Below are 16,009 nucleotides of genomic sequence, written 5' to 3'. Positions count from 1 at the left end.
GACACAACAACCCTCTCGAAGTACTGATAAAGTTTGAAATCAGGTCTGATTTTCGGTATCCTTCAATTGTGATGAAAGATACCATTGCTACTGGGCTTTAAGTCTAAACAGAAACATAAATCGCCTGATAGCCGGCCCTTTTTACTGTGATGTCACAATGACACTGTTATGCAAGAAAGTTCAATATATCTTTTTAGCTCTATGTCATGAACATTTAGCTTTACATGAGTTTTATTTATCGAATGAACATGTTATCAAAAAGAAGTTAAATCGATTGATGAAATCCAGTAGATCCAAAGGATCATTATTAGCGTTTCTTCGCACATTATATTTTACCGTGACAACTATCACTGTTAGGTTATGAATAATTCTTAGACATATGTATAATTCATAGATTTGCTTATCATTATAGCCCCTTTCATTATCGAAACTGACATTACTTGTCGAAAGCGCATATGTAGTAGTAAAATTGGTTTCGCTAATAGTATTATTTTGTTATATTGTTTATCAACACTGATGGTCTACTTTTAGAATGTGAAACTTGTTATATGTGTCACTGCTAGTCATGTCTAGTATATTGTCGATTTAACGTTGTCGTTATCAACGTTTCAAGTATCCAATTGTCATTTTGGTTTCCTTTTAATGTGATTTTTTTGAAATTTGTTCTCTTTATGAAAGAAATTGTCCTTTTTTTTTGAAAGGTTTCTTTAATTGGTTTTGTTTTTTTTTTATTTTCGATTTTGTCAATACAGTTTCCTATAGATATTAATTTGTATTTCCAGCTGATATAGTCAAACTTAACAGATTTACATTATGACGAGGAACCGTATCACTTTGAGTTTGCACGAAAGAACATCTGTACTTAGTCGACACAATATATGAATACAGAGAGTAAACATGTACCTACATACTCGACTGATGCCCTGACCGATACAATAGGATAACCAAGACATGTCATGGATATGTTCGCAGTAAAAACATTATAAATTGAAAAACAATTTTATAAATTGGATGTCTGGCATGCAGTACGATCTGTTTCAAACAAATACTTTCTTGTTTAAGTGTTTGTTATAAATATAATGCAACACCAACATTGATTTCTCTAAAGCATATACTATATATAAGAAGTTGATATCTTAAATTGTTGCTGCCATGGCAAACAAAAATTGAGGTATTGTAAAAAAGGACATTCCTTTTTTTTTTATAAAAGTTCGAATATTGGTCTCCTTTTTTTCCTAAAGATTGAGTCATTAGTTTAGAAACCTGGTTATTTAATTTCGCACACTTGTCGCGCTTTTTGTCAAAACCAAGCTCAACAATCACTGTGGAACCCGAAGATTGAAATTTTGTACGCCAGCCGCGCGTTTCGCCTACTAAAGGGGGACTTTTCTTAATTCTTAAGTCACAAAATATCGTGACCTACCTTGAGATATTAAACCGATAAAAGTCTGTCCGTTTTTATTGGTAGTACATGCACATATTATACATGTTTTATTTGGGCCTTTCAATTTCTTGAATATGAAAGAAGAAAAATAAAAAAAAAAAATAAAGGAAAACATTATCATTACGAATTTGTCTCTTTTCAAAAAATGACTTGATATATATATCAACATAAGTCATGGATCCTTTATTTGGTTCCCATCAGACATATACTTTTGTTCTTCGGTCGTATTTTATTTCTAATGTTACCAATTATGTACATTCCACATCTTCTTTTAATCATATATACGTTATTTAAATTAGGCATCACCAATAGCGTTAATGCCCTTAAATGACCAGAATGTCTTATCATATCTATAGTATAAATATTTATTTCAAATCAAGGGTGGACTTAGATATGAAAACATAGTCCTGATGACTTGTATTTGGTAGTAAAATTCATGCTTAATTAGGTTAGATTAGACCTCTGTTTTCTCTTTCGGGATATGTAAACTAGCTAACTCATCATGTTTGATTTGCATGTTAAATACAATGTGTCTTTAAGGGGACGTATTTTTTTGACAATGAGGCATTGTAACATCTACCTTTAAGGTCAGAAGTTGTTTCATTGCTAAATGTTAGTTCCTTCCAGTACACCAGTGTAATCGTTTAAAGTAATTTTTGTTAGACATACATCCTTTTCCCTAGTCGATTCACTATGTAGAACCTACATGTATCTATCGGTGTATAGTCAAACAATATATAGTGTAACCAATTTAAGGTGTCATCAAATGTTTTTTTTTTCCATCTTAATCCTCGAGTAGTATCGACCGCCTATATGTTAATTGTTTATAACTAATATTATACCACATGCATACTCAAATACAAACTGAACTTGAAATTTAATTTCTTTAAGTTGTCAAACTTTGATTTGTCTTTCAGGTGGATGTATATAGTTGAACATGATATAGGAATATTTAAGTCGACTTTCGATTTATCTGAAAAGCGGACGATCGTTAACTTTACATCAACACCTGTTTATTGCATGGATATACGTAGGAGGTCATCAGGTATAGTTGTTTAGATGTTGCCTAAAATGTGACAGTTGGCATTTTTCTTCATTTTAAGATTTGATATTTATATTTAGATGTTCTTATACTTATGTTAATGTAAATGTGAACATTGTGTCATGAATGGATACCCCATATGTATGTGCCTTTCTATTATATGTACCATCAATGAACGTGTAAGCCATTAAATTAATTTGTACAACAAAAGGACCTATTGGAAAAGATATATCAGGACATTATACATGTTCTCATGAAAAACTTTCCAGTCTATCTGTCATCACCATTATGGGTGATATCCAAATAAGAAGTTTAGTAACATAACCATAGAAGCAGAATAATGTCTGAATAATTCAATCTTAATGCTTATAACTGGTGCTTTCATCTTAACATATTTAAAACTTGCTTCACAAGTTGAACACTTTTTTCATAACTCACGGATAATATTTTAATTATCTTCAACTTCGTACTTTATTTGGCCTTTTAAACTTTTTTTGATTCGAGCGCCACTAATGAGAGACGAAACGCGCGTCTGGCGTAAATACAAAGTTTTAATCATGGTATCTATGATGAGTTTATTAATATAAACACATATAAGCTTTACAAAAAACTATAAAACTTTAGTATGTTTAGGTTAATTTAACCTTAATGTATGAATTGAAAAAAAAAAAAAACCAGTACAATTCGAAAGAACCTATCAATATTGTGAAACAAGATCTTCTCAGAAAAAAAACTCAAATGTATATACATTTAAATATTTTAAGGTTATAAGTATATGTAATTTGGATATGGTACTTCATGGTCCTTTCTTAAGTTCAAACTGCAAGCCAAAGACTTTGTTCATAAAATTGAGAATGGAAATGGGGAATATGTCAAAGAGACAACTACCCGACCAAAGAGCAGAAAACAACCGAAAGCCACCAATGGATCTTCAACACAGCGAGAAAATCCCGCACCCGGAGGACGGCGCTGCCCCCTAAATAAAGATGTGTACTAAAATTGAAAAAAAAACGCACAAGACTAACAAAGGCAAGAGACTCCTGTCTTGGGACAAGCGCAAAAATGCGGCGTAATTAAAAATGTTTTGTGAGATCTAAACCCTTCCCTATACCTATAGCCAATGTAAAATAAACAAACACACAGCAATACGCACTGTGAAACCTAGTTTAAAAGAAGTCCGAGTCGAATGTCAGAATAGGTAACAAAAGAAACTAAGCAAAATGACAATGATACATAAATGAACAAAGGACTACTAGCAGTTAATGACATGCCAACTCCAGACTTAAATTTAACTGATTGGAAAATTCTGTCTTCATCATATAAAAATCAAAAACATCACCTCCAGGTAGGGGTTTAGTATCATACCATCATAAAATATATGAGAAGAACATAACCCGTATCACGCCAACAACTGGTTTCAGAACAAATGTTGTTTTTTTTCGGATGCAAAGACTCTAAGAGTGAATGCCGAAATGTGTGTGCTTTGTAAAGAATATTAATATTAAAGATTGGATGTGAAATACCCGAACGTATAAAATGTCTGCACGTTAATGTCCTTGTATTGATGATTTAATATAGAAAATGTTTTGACTAGTTTCTGATATCGAAAACCCTGGTGCAACTATTTTTCAGTAATACAGAGATTTATTTCGTTAAAATCAAATACGTTGTTACATACACAAGCGAATCGAACAAGTTGAGATATATACACACCATCAGATGGTGACAAGGGAACGTCACCATCAAAAAATGGATAGCTAACAATAGAAAATGAAAAATCATCTCTTTTATCATTAAGTTTGGTATTATTTCCCCGTTAAAGATATAGATATCAAGATCCAGGAAAGGGCAGTTTTCATTGTTATTATTAGCTTTCTTTAAAGTAAGTTTCAGCAGGATAAATATCTATAGTGTACATACTGAAGTCGTCATTATTGAGAGCCAATATATCATCCAAATATATAAAAGTGCTATTAAATTTGTGTATCAGATGTTGTTTTGATGGGTCTTTGCTGATTTTAGTCGTAAATTGTAACTCATAACAATACAGAAACAGGTCCGCAATAAGTGGTGCACAGGTAGTCCCCATTGGAATTCTGATAACTTGACAATATACGGAATCTCTATAGCGAACAAAAATGATATCTAGTAACAATTCAAGGAGTGTTATAGTATTAAGGCAGGTCCCATTGACATAGTTCTTTTGTTTGTTGTTACTAAAGATGTCCTAAAAGAGTTTGAACATATAGATTCGCATTCTGACTTTTTAATTGCGCATTTAATTAGGTGTGTGATTTTTTTCTTTATAAGATAATGACATAAAGTGGTAGCTAGGGTAAACAAATCTAAATTTTGAACAGATTCGAAATCACCAATATAGGCATGCAATTTATCATGTATTTCCAAAGAATTTTTGACACTCCAAAAGTAACTAGTTCCACTATTTTCAAAGGCTTTTTTTGAACAATTTATTACCAGGTTTTAATTTATTGTACTCAGTGTACTTGTAAGTAAAATAAACAGTTTAGTAGTGGAACAAAGGGCTTGACGACGAAATATATTCATATGTGTAAGGTGTTTTGTTCAGCTTCGGAAGCGAGTACATAGTTTGAACTTTCAATGTATTTTGTTCTGCTTGTAAAGAGGCTGCTAAAAGTTGATGTTTGTTACAGATGTCATTTTCTGAATATGGAGTCAGTTGAAATGTTGGTGAATTCGTTGTTTCCTTTTGCAGAACAGTGTTTTAACTTATGTCAATTTAGCTGGTAACATAATAATTTGACAATTGGACGAGTTCTTGAATTACTATATTTATTGATCATATGCATCAAAGTCAAGTAATCCATGAATCGAGTAGGCTAAATGTTTGAAGTGCATTATAATCTGGTTTTTAAACTAACGAACTTTGCATAGTTTAGTAGAATGAACTTTGAAAATATGATAACGTCAGTATCATAATCCTAGATCAAACAAATACTTTATAAACAGAGTCCTACAAAAGAGCCTGTTTAAAGTATTTTGTTAAAGTTAAAATGGAGTTAACAGGCATTTAGATAGCAATACATTGTTTAACAAATTTCTTTAAATCTGTGTAACTGCATGCGTGCCTTTTTATATATGAAACATGGAGAATTATTGGTAAGTGTATTCCCAACTTATAATTCTTGTTAGTTACAGAAAACAATATCATATTGATATACGATCAGACATAACACATGCAATATCGTATATTAATGAACTTGTAGATATGTCCTCATCGTCATTTGTCATACTTTCTGCAGATATTTGGTGTAAGTGTTTATAGAACATTTATTTTGTTCACGGCTTAGTGTTCAGAACATTTGAAATGCTGATCAAATATTTTTTACCTACACGTTGGAGGAACAAAAAGTGATAGAATTTGTAAACATTTATGGCATTGATTTGTTTACTTCGTCGTTACTCTAGGTGAATCAATCGTGACGTTTACACCAGATTTATAAATAAAATAACTGAACTACATTTATATATTATTGTTTTAAGAATGAATTTTAATTGATCCACCACTTGTTTCAACATATTGTAGATACTGAAGAGAACAGACTGTATTGGATTAATAACGATGGTGACATGAAATCATGTGAAGATGATGGCTCTGATGTTAAAACAATACTTTCAACAAACATAAGTAGAAGCTACTTAGCTATCAGTGTCGTCGGTAGTAACATATATTATGCAAATGACAATCAGTTGTTAATGGTAACTAAAACACCAGGATCCACGCCGACTATTCTGTATAACGATACCAACAGGATTGACAGTATATTTGTGTTCGATTCATCAGGTATGTAAATGACCATCTATAATTAGGTATATGTTCACAATAACTGAAAAATGGTCGTTTGCGTTTGAAAATAGAATTAATGTTGATTTTACAGTGCACAATCTGGTTAACGTTAAATGTGCATATATCGTTTGTCTCCATATTTTAAAGAATAACACTACATCTGTTAGTTTTTTTTATCTGTATATTAATTCACCTAACATGTGAAGTACAGCACGAATGATACATTGTTTTGATGATGTTTTAATAAAATGGCATAAACGTCTGTGAAAACAACCAAGCATTACATAAGAAATAGAATAATATTTGAAAGAACCAATCCGTTTTCACTCAGTTGGGAATTGTCATAAGTAGATCACTACTACTTAGAAGTCAATCTTGCTAATATTGTAAACTATTACTATTTCATAGGTTTAAAGGCATTTTATTATTGTTGTACATGTTTATATCGTTTATTTCGAATTGCTTGTTTGTTGCTTTCTAATTTCTATATACAGCTTTTACTTAGTACTTACATTTCTTATCATTCTGGTTAATCAAATGTACATTTGTAGTTTCTTCCTAACGTTGGCTTCAATGCGGTCCTTGCAAATTGCTTATTCAATGTTTTATCATTTAAGTTAAAGGAACATTTGTATTCTATAACTTTTGCATTGTCTTGACTGATAAAAAGTTTTTAATATTGATGTTTTGTTGTTAATTGAAATAACTGAATTTAATTTCTTCCATCTCGTTCATCTTTTTTACAATTGTTGATAATTTCATGGAAACAGGTTAGTTGTCTGTTATTGTTTAAGTCTGCATTTTTTAAGAATGAAATTGTGCGAAACAAACAAAAGGTAAGTAATTTTAACCTAATTTTTAAATCTTAGTCAAATCAGTATACTTCTTTTCCCTGTTAGTATTATAATACAAAAATGTGGTAGCATTGGCAACAAAGACAATTCTTAGCATCTGTTTTAATTGAATAGCATTACGGTTTTAATATTAAACAAAGAAACATTCTTCTTTGCACTATCAGTATCAAAATGAAATATTGGATAATTCTCAACCGAGACAACTATTCATTTGTTTCAATTGAATAGTAATATCATGCTTATGTTTATAAAGTCAATTTAATTCACCATGTCTCGTTTTTCGTATAATTTGATTATTTTCCATACTTTATACAAATGAACTTTTACATAGCAGTACTACACGCGAAAAAAGAAGGAAAAAATCACAAAAGCTCTTTAAGCTATATCCACATTTTCACTGTTCATTTTAATACATCTCACCTGAGTGTGATGCAGCGCTGCCAGTACATGTTTGACGTCAGGGAGAGATGAATAGATCCTATAATCAGTAATTAAGCATTATAGAAGTAGAAACTTAAAACAGGATAAATTGTGTTATATTTAAGTCTTGCATAGTGCTGAATTTGTGTGAATTTTATCAACATGTCAACAATTTTTGATAAAATTTCTATGATAACAGTAAACTGGTTATATTAGTCGGATAAAGAAGTTGATATTAAATAATACATCACAGTTGTGCTATTCTGTAGTAGTCATTAATCTTAATGAAGGTTACGTATTTGCATATTCATGTAAAGATTCAAATAAATAGAAAAATGCTTTAACAAATATGTCTGAAGTCATTTGATAAAGAACAACCAACATGACATTTTTCAAAATGCATGACATATATAAAGAATACAGGTGCGCTTATCATAATAGATATTTACTTCATCCTTTTCTTTACAGATTGAACTAGAGTGGTCGAATATAATTCAATTGTAAAACCAAACTGAAATGGTAGATGGAAAGGTGATACACATACAAGTTACAGTTAACTAGATTCCATGATCTACCAAAATACCGCATAAGAATAGCAAACACGTTGCGAATTGTTGGTACAAATATATAAGTAAACAATGGTCAAACACCGGTACCAGTAGAAGATTAACTTGATGTTCTTCATAAACTTCTTAGATGACAATTCACAATAGGGTTTGTACGAGGATCATTCTGGAAATATAAATAACAGACACAGCTCTCATATTTTTATATATTATAATAGTTTTTGCTACAATTATTGGAGGGTGGGATTTCAAATCACTAAATTATATCGTGTCTTTAAAATGTAAGACACGTTAAAATGAGCGTAATCTATGTATTAGTGGTAAATTATTAAGTCAGTCATTTTGTTACCACAAATTATTTAAAACCTGTACGACATTCATTGCATGAACGCATGCGTTTACTAACATTTATTTTTTCAATAAATTCCTTTTTACTTAAGTTTAGAAATATACTTGAAATTTAAGGTAAATTCTACTACAAGTTAGTCAGAAATTACTGAATTGCTTGGATTTGAAAATTAATTCACATTAAAGTAAATTTACAATACAATATATTTCAAGTTTATCAGAATTTATTGAAAGTTTTGCAGTTGGAGTTTAATAACGAATAACGCGAATTTAAAATATTTTCTACTTCTTATTTATGAGAATTTATTCTGCTATGTTTATTTGCAATTTAAAGTCTAGTTAAATCACATTTAACTCTATCTTTAATGAGATTTATTTTTATAGTATACATATAGTTAGGAGTAGTTCAAAGCAAATTAGTTTCAGATAATACTTAATTTCATATAAAACATGTTTCTAATTACGTTTGAAAAAATATATGTTTGAGAAAGTATAATATTTCTACTCAAGTTTTTAAAAAAAATATAGCATTAGTTTTTTTATATTCAAGTTATTCTAATTTTTTTTTTCTTTGTTCACTGAATTATCGGATTACGAGGAAAGTTACTGTGACATTACTTTTTGTATAGACCTTTGAGTAGTATGATCAGAGACAACAGTACTAGTGTTGTACAGTAGATTAATCTCAGGTTGGATATATCGGCTAATGAATCATTTATTAAAGAAAACTATTTTTTGGGGGGTCAGATTTCAAGTAATTGATCATAATTCTTTACTCCCTTTTCCATCATAATATATATAACTTCTTTTACATTGCAAATTCCTATATTCCTCGTACATAATTTAACATTTTCGAGGGTTATTAAGAAATAAGGCTTTTAGTTTTCTCAATTTAATTGTTTCATAGTTTTCATGTCGGGGCTTTTTGTAGCCGACTATACGGTATAGGGTTTTTCTCATCGTTGAAGGACGTTCTGTACGGTTGCATATAATTTAAATCCACTTCATCTGAACATTGGTGGATAGTTTAAACTTAGTTGCCTCATCGGCAAATATACCACATCTCCTTATTTTTATATACATCAAATATGCTGTATTATGCTAGTAAACTGTTTAATCAGGTATTTATCATTCGTATATTCGTTATTATCCATATTCATTTGCATTATCAGTATAGTCAGGGTTTTTAAATTTTGCAATAAATTTATTTTATATTGTAATTGTTTAGCATACATCTACAACTAGACATATATAGTACTGGTTTTGCACAGTAAGAATAAGAATACGAATTTTATTAGTTTAAAATCCAAACAATAGGATTCTTACTAAATAAACAAACCAATACAAAACCAAAACAAAACAAACAAACAGACAGACAGACAGGCATATTAATGACAAAACGATAGACATTAAACAATATAAACATGTAGCATTATGAATCCTAAATTGTATTCTTATGTTCGTACAGTTTACCTCCCTTTGATTGCAAAAGATGTGTTCAGGGGGAACTAACTGCGCTGCATTTACAGCAACTTTTTATTTGGTTATTCATAAATACAAGTTACATGTATTATCTAATTGGTTAATGTACCGTTTACCTCTTTCTATTTACTAGCACAACAACGCCAGCACATACAAGATTTTGTAATATATGATCAAGGTTAAAAAATAAAAAGATGTAAAATACTGAAAAATATTAAGGGCATGGCTATTTTCTAAACAAATTATATATCTAGTATTTATTTATGTAAATAATACAATTGGAACAGTCTGGCCAATCTTTGTGTTAAGAAGCAGAAGAGAAATGAAAATATGAAGCAACCACTACGGAATGAAAAAATGCATTCTTTTTTCCTTTTTTCTTTTTTTATTTTCGATATATTATTTTATTTATGTCGTATCTGCTAATACATTTACTGTAGTTGCAAACAGATTTCCTTATACAAGTTTTAGTGACAATCTGTCCATGATATCAATACAAATATGACCATGATTATAGGGAAATCTCAGTGTAATGGTTATGTTGACAAGATGATATGTTAAACATTATATTGTCTTCTATAGATTTTTATTTTCTCACAATTAAAATAAAACCGATTTGTATAAGAATTAGGATGATACATAAATCCACCTGAGACCAACAGACATGGGTTCACCGCATGACCGTCACCAATGAGCTAATCTCATACATTGTATATATTGAAAGTAAGCCATCAATTAAAAGTTATTAAATAAAAACAATTACAATTAAGCGAAACTACTGAATTACTGGCTAATGACTTGGGACAGGAACTTACAAGCCTTAGAACCGGTTTAAACATGTCAACAATCCGCTTAACTTGGACAGTGGTGTTACAATCGCCGATGTCGGATTTAGGACAATGACTGCTCAAAACTTATCTGACATAAAACATACGTTATGTGCTTGTTTCTAATTGTTCTTACTATAAATAATATCTGAATCAATGTTCGTGATTAATGATTGTAATCATACTTGTAATATAAAATGTGTTTATGTCATAATATTATTTGGACTGTTCATAAAAAGAAGATATGTTGGATAGAAGTTTCTCCTTACAAAAAGCCTCATTCTGAAAACTCACTTATTTTTGCTAGAACGGTTCTAAAGCGCGAAAAAGCGTATACCATCTTTTCCGCAAGATTATTGTTTTCTGTTTGGTAATAAATTATAATAAGATCCATTTTGTTACATCTGGTGATCCGTTTATTTGGCAATCGCCAATGGCAGTCAGCAGGGTTTAAGAACATCAGTTGTTCGACCTGCTAGTCAAATGCGTTTTGTTAAAATATACCTTTTCACTTTTTTGGTCTTTTGGAAAATATTGTTTGTGCTGTATTAAGACCCCTCTACCAAGAAATTTGTTTTGCATGCACACGTATAAAAATTGCGGTTTTTATCAAACGCAATCATAGGTTTGAACGTTGTTTTCAATTTAGACTTGGTTATATATATTTTTTCGTTTTGGCTTGTATTATATTTGCCTTCGGGTTTATATGATCCGTTCATCCTATTTCGACTCTTTCAAAATTCAAGAGTCTATCCTAAATTGAGGTAAATTATATGGCCTTCCAAATACCGTTTCGATTCCTAACATCACTGAAGAGACATTAATTGTCGAAATCCGGATATGGTGTACACATTTATGCACCTCATGTTTGCGGTATACCATCTTTTCCGCAAGATTATGGTTTTCTGTTTGGTAATAAATTATTATAAGATCCATTTTGTTATATCTGGTGATCCGTTTATTTGGCAATCGCCAATGGCAGTCAGCAGGATTTAAGAACATCAGTTGTTCGACCTGTTAGTCAAATGCGTTTTGTTGAAATATACTTTTTCACTTTTTGGTCTTTTGGAAAATGTTGTTTGTGCTGTATTTAGACCCCTCTAACAAGAAATTTGTTTTGCATGCACACGTATAAAAATTGCGGTTTTTATCCAACGCAATCATAGGTTTGAACATTGTTTTCAATTTAGACTTGTATATATATATATATATATGTATATACATAGACCGCTTACTTCTCTCATAAAGCCAAGAATAAAATCAAGAAAAAAAATCGCCCCCTAGAATTTTACAACAGAAGAGTAACATATCAGATTGATATGATTTTACTGTTGATGTTTAATATTTTTTCAAGCTTCAATCTTTGACGCGATCAACCAGAATATTTTTTTTTCAAATCTAACACTATAAATATAAGGCATGGGGTGAATTTTCATTCAGAATAATTTTTTAACCCCCCCCCCCCCCCCCCCCCCCCCCCGGACCCCCTTGGAAGTTCAATGGTCGTTCCTTTACGCACCTAGTTTCGATTGTTTTCTAAATGAAAGAAGAATAAGTGGGAAATTATAAAACAAAATATAGGCCTTTTTTTAAAACATTGATCCTTTGGGATTTTCTTGCTATAAAATCAACAAAAAAGCTATAGTGTTGTCGAGTATGCTAGATGTGTATCTATTTTACCCATCAACGAATCTTTGAAGCCTGCTTGAATCTGTATGTTTGTGTCATGTAAGATTAAGTTTGTGCGAAAAGTGTTTCAGGGATAATTATTTTGAATTGAGCATGCGAAGCATCCGCTCCTTTTTTAATATCATACGAGAAAGTCGAGCTGTGAATGTTTTTGTTTCGTAATAGAAAACTAGACAAACTTGCACAACTATTTGAAAGTTTTAGTAGTCAGTTTATAACAACCGATGACGAAAACACAATTTCAATTTCCCTCCCATTATTACATTTTGACGTTGTGCATTTCTCCGTATATTCTCTACACCCAGGTTGTCAAATACCACAGAATTTAATAGTCTGGCTAAAATTAGTTCAAGTTGTTATTGTATGAAAATTTTCTAACCTTCAAACCTGAAATCTTTTTCTTTTTTTATTTAATGTCACACGAACACACAGTTCGAAACCGATAACTTTTTTTAGAGAACCAATATCATGAATAAGTAAGATTGACAAAAAATTACACCAACTCATTTAACATCAAGTCACAAAGGTTAAGTCAAAGGACTTTATTCGGATAGGTAACATCAATACGAATAATGCGACATTGATATTTTGACATTGAGACCGAACTTAAAGGTAATATACATTTTGTACCAGTCATGATGACAATTAAGCCGAACATCATCGTATGTCGTAGGTCTTCTTCAAAAGAAAAGTTGTTTTTTACAATAGCACTTCCACACAGGTAGAATGGCACACACAATAGGCCTACCTTCTTTGAAAGGGCGGTTATAAATGAAAGTATTTTTACATGGAATATCCTATACAACTGTTGTTGCTTTTGATTTAAGTTCTATTTAACTCTAGATTTTTTTCTTGTATTACCACATCGGTAGTTTCACGGTAAGGGAGCTACCCTTTGATTTTTATGGGGGGCTAGGATAAAATTTGAAAAAAATAGGCAGGACAGAATTTTTGAGTTAAAAAAGCAGGATGAGATTATTTGCAAAAAAAAAAGGCAGGATGACAATTTATGTAAAAACAAAAGTCAGGATAAACTGAAAAAAAAGGCAGGACCGAATAGAGTGAAAAATAAAAAGGCAGGACCGAATAGAGTGAAAAATAAAAAGGCAGGACCGAATAGAGTGAAAAATAAAAAGGCAGGACCGAATAGAGTGAAAAATAAAAAGGCAGGACCGAAAAGAGGGAAAAATAAATAGGCAGGACAAAAATTTTTCATCCTGGCCCCCCCTCCCCCCCCCATAAAAATCAAATGGTAGCTCCCCAAGAGCGTGTATTTGTCCCAGGTACAGGCGTTGAGGTTGTGGGTTTGTCCAAGTCGGAAAAAAACCAAAGACTTTACAAATGGTATTTGTAGTTATAAGAGCAAAGACTAAGTCTTGACAAAATATTAAACATTGAGTTCTTTTTTGGACTAATAACGGAGTCATCATTTTAAAATATCAACTCAGTGTGTCGGTCTACATAAATCAGAGTATCTTCTAAAACATTTCGCATTAACATTAGAGTATACTGTTTGTTGTTTGTTGATGTTACGCATGCAGCTATCTAAAAATCTCTTAATCAATTTTCTCTATCAATATGTATAAAAAATAATAAAGATTTTCCGGCTTTGTTTATATGTCAACGACCATTTGATATTCTTGGAGGGGGATTATTTCATGAGTCTTCTGGCCTTGTTATACATGTCTCTGAAAAAAGACCATTTTAGATAAAAAAAAATAAAATAGCCGGCTTCGCAAAAGGGGAAAATTTATATTCTCTTCCCGAAAGTCATATACTGCCCCCTCTCCTCCAACAATAACATGGTCATCCCCTTAACAGTACGTAGGAAATGATATTGATAATCAAAATTCAATAAACAATTAGTCTTACTCCCAGTTGAAAGAGTACAATTTCGCAATTCCTATAAATGGTTAATAGATCATTTCGTCGTTCAGTGGCAAGTATTACAGATATATCCAGGACGAACCAATTCAACAAACCCTATCCATTTCAAAGAGTATGATATAGAATATTCATTTATCATAAGAAAACTGGAACTGTCGATATGTGAAGGGAACTTGATCATCGAGTTGTATACGTAGTACTTTAATGGCCACTAGCGTGTCAAAACTTTGTTTTTTTTTCTTCGGCAAAGCGTGTTCGGCTTAGATCTTTAAAAATAGACAGACGGTTCTTTATTTTCCTGTCGAAGGCCAGTGGTTCTCTCTGGCTTTCTCTACAAATTAGTCTTGATTGACATGGAAAGCCAAGCGTAATGAAAGTGGCATTAAAGCCAGCAAACAACTAATTGTTCATTGATATTTTGATCTTGCTGATGTGCGTTAACTCATCTATAGACTTTGATAATCGATTTATAATTTGACAGCTTGCAGTTTTTAAGTTTTTAATTCACATAAGTTTAATTTCAATACAACTTTAATAACAATAACTCATCATACATTTACGATTCTTTTCGCTTACGGGTAAAATGATTTTATCTCAGTTTGAACCATTTTCAAGACATGATTGCGCAAACATTTTTCTTCACTTTTTTGATACTGCACTTCTGAGAACCCTAATTGTGCGCCTATTCCTGAAAACAGATATACTGTATTTGTTGCCCAAAATATTGAATAAACCATTTTAATTTCGGTGATCTGAAATAATATCGTTAATACAAGAGAAGGTATGCCATTGTATCATTCAGGTTTGTTTATAATGAAGACACAGAAGACTTCGTCAACACCGACTCCAATGAAGTGACATTTCGATTACGACAGTGGGCAGATGAGGAAGTGGAGGGGGCAGGGGGACGGTCCCCCTTATTGAATTGCATATTTGTTAAGTGCATAGACTTTTTAAAAGTAACAGTCCAAATGTTGGCTAACTAGCCCTTCCCCCTTTTTTAAGTGGTTTATCATTTTCAGACAAAATGGGTGACGGATCTATGAAATGTCGTAACATATGGGCATTCGCAGCTCAATCCAATCGGTAGAAATCGAGAAATCGTTATTATGTGTCTTTGTATGTTCATGTATATTTCCTCTTTTAGTATCATAGAAAGGAAGATGCAAATGTGGTTCAATGGAATCTTTTGTGTAATCATAACAGCTATGTTTGTTTACCAATCACAGTTTCTATGATATAGACAGATGTGGCATATACGATTTGGTATACATTGGCCTTATGTATTAAAGCAGAGTTCAAGATTAAGATAAAGCAAAAGTTAAAGGATATGAAATTTTACAGAGGTACGGCCAATTTCCCCTGTATTTGTTGTACTACATGTAACGTGTCCAAATCCTAATTATTCATTGGATAAGGCACATATGATTTATATAACAATGCACAATACAAGTGTACAACATATACAACATAAGTGAAAATTAAGTATAGGCTTTAACCACAAGTCTATTTTATTGGAAGGCAAAATATACTTAGTCCATAACCTCAAGCTGTGTACTTAATGCTAGCCTAACGAATGGATACCAAGAATATTTTTTCAAATTCAAATAACTCTGAACCTTTC

At 31.5% G+C, this 16,009-nt stretch overlaps 1 protein-coding gene across 2 annotated transcripts in view; it reads left to right on the top strand.

Annotated features, from left to right (window-relative positions):
• LOC127706905 (low-density lipoprotein receptor-related protein 4-like) overlaps window positions 1-6,891 on the top strand; it is a 285,549-nt gene extending 278,658 nt beyond the window's left edge. For both annotated transcript variants that reach the window (XM_052211635.1, XM_052211634.1), the window contains exons 4-5: window positions 2,362-2,489; window positions 6,052-6,891. In XM_052211635.1, coding sequence (XP_052067595.1) covers window positions 2,362-2,489; window positions 6,052-6,317 — 394 coding nt within the window. In that variant the 3' untranslated portion in view covers window positions 6,318-6,891. The remainder of the gene's footprint in view (window positions 1-2,361; window positions 2,490-6,051) is intronic.
• The last annotated feature ends 9,118 nt before the right edge of the window (window positions 6,892-16,009 follow it).

The sequence above is a fragment of the Mytilus californianus genome, unplaced genomic scaffold (genome assembly GCF_021869535.1).
Source record: "Mytilus californianus isolate M0D057914Y unplaced genomic scaffold, xbMytCali1.0.p SCAF_6, whole genome shotgun sequence".
Taxonomy (NCBI): domain Eukaryota; kingdom Metazoa; phylum Mollusca; class Bivalvia; order Mytilida; family Mytilidae; genus Mytilus; species Mytilus californianus.
This window is presented reverse-complemented; position numbering and strand designations above follow the sequence as displayed.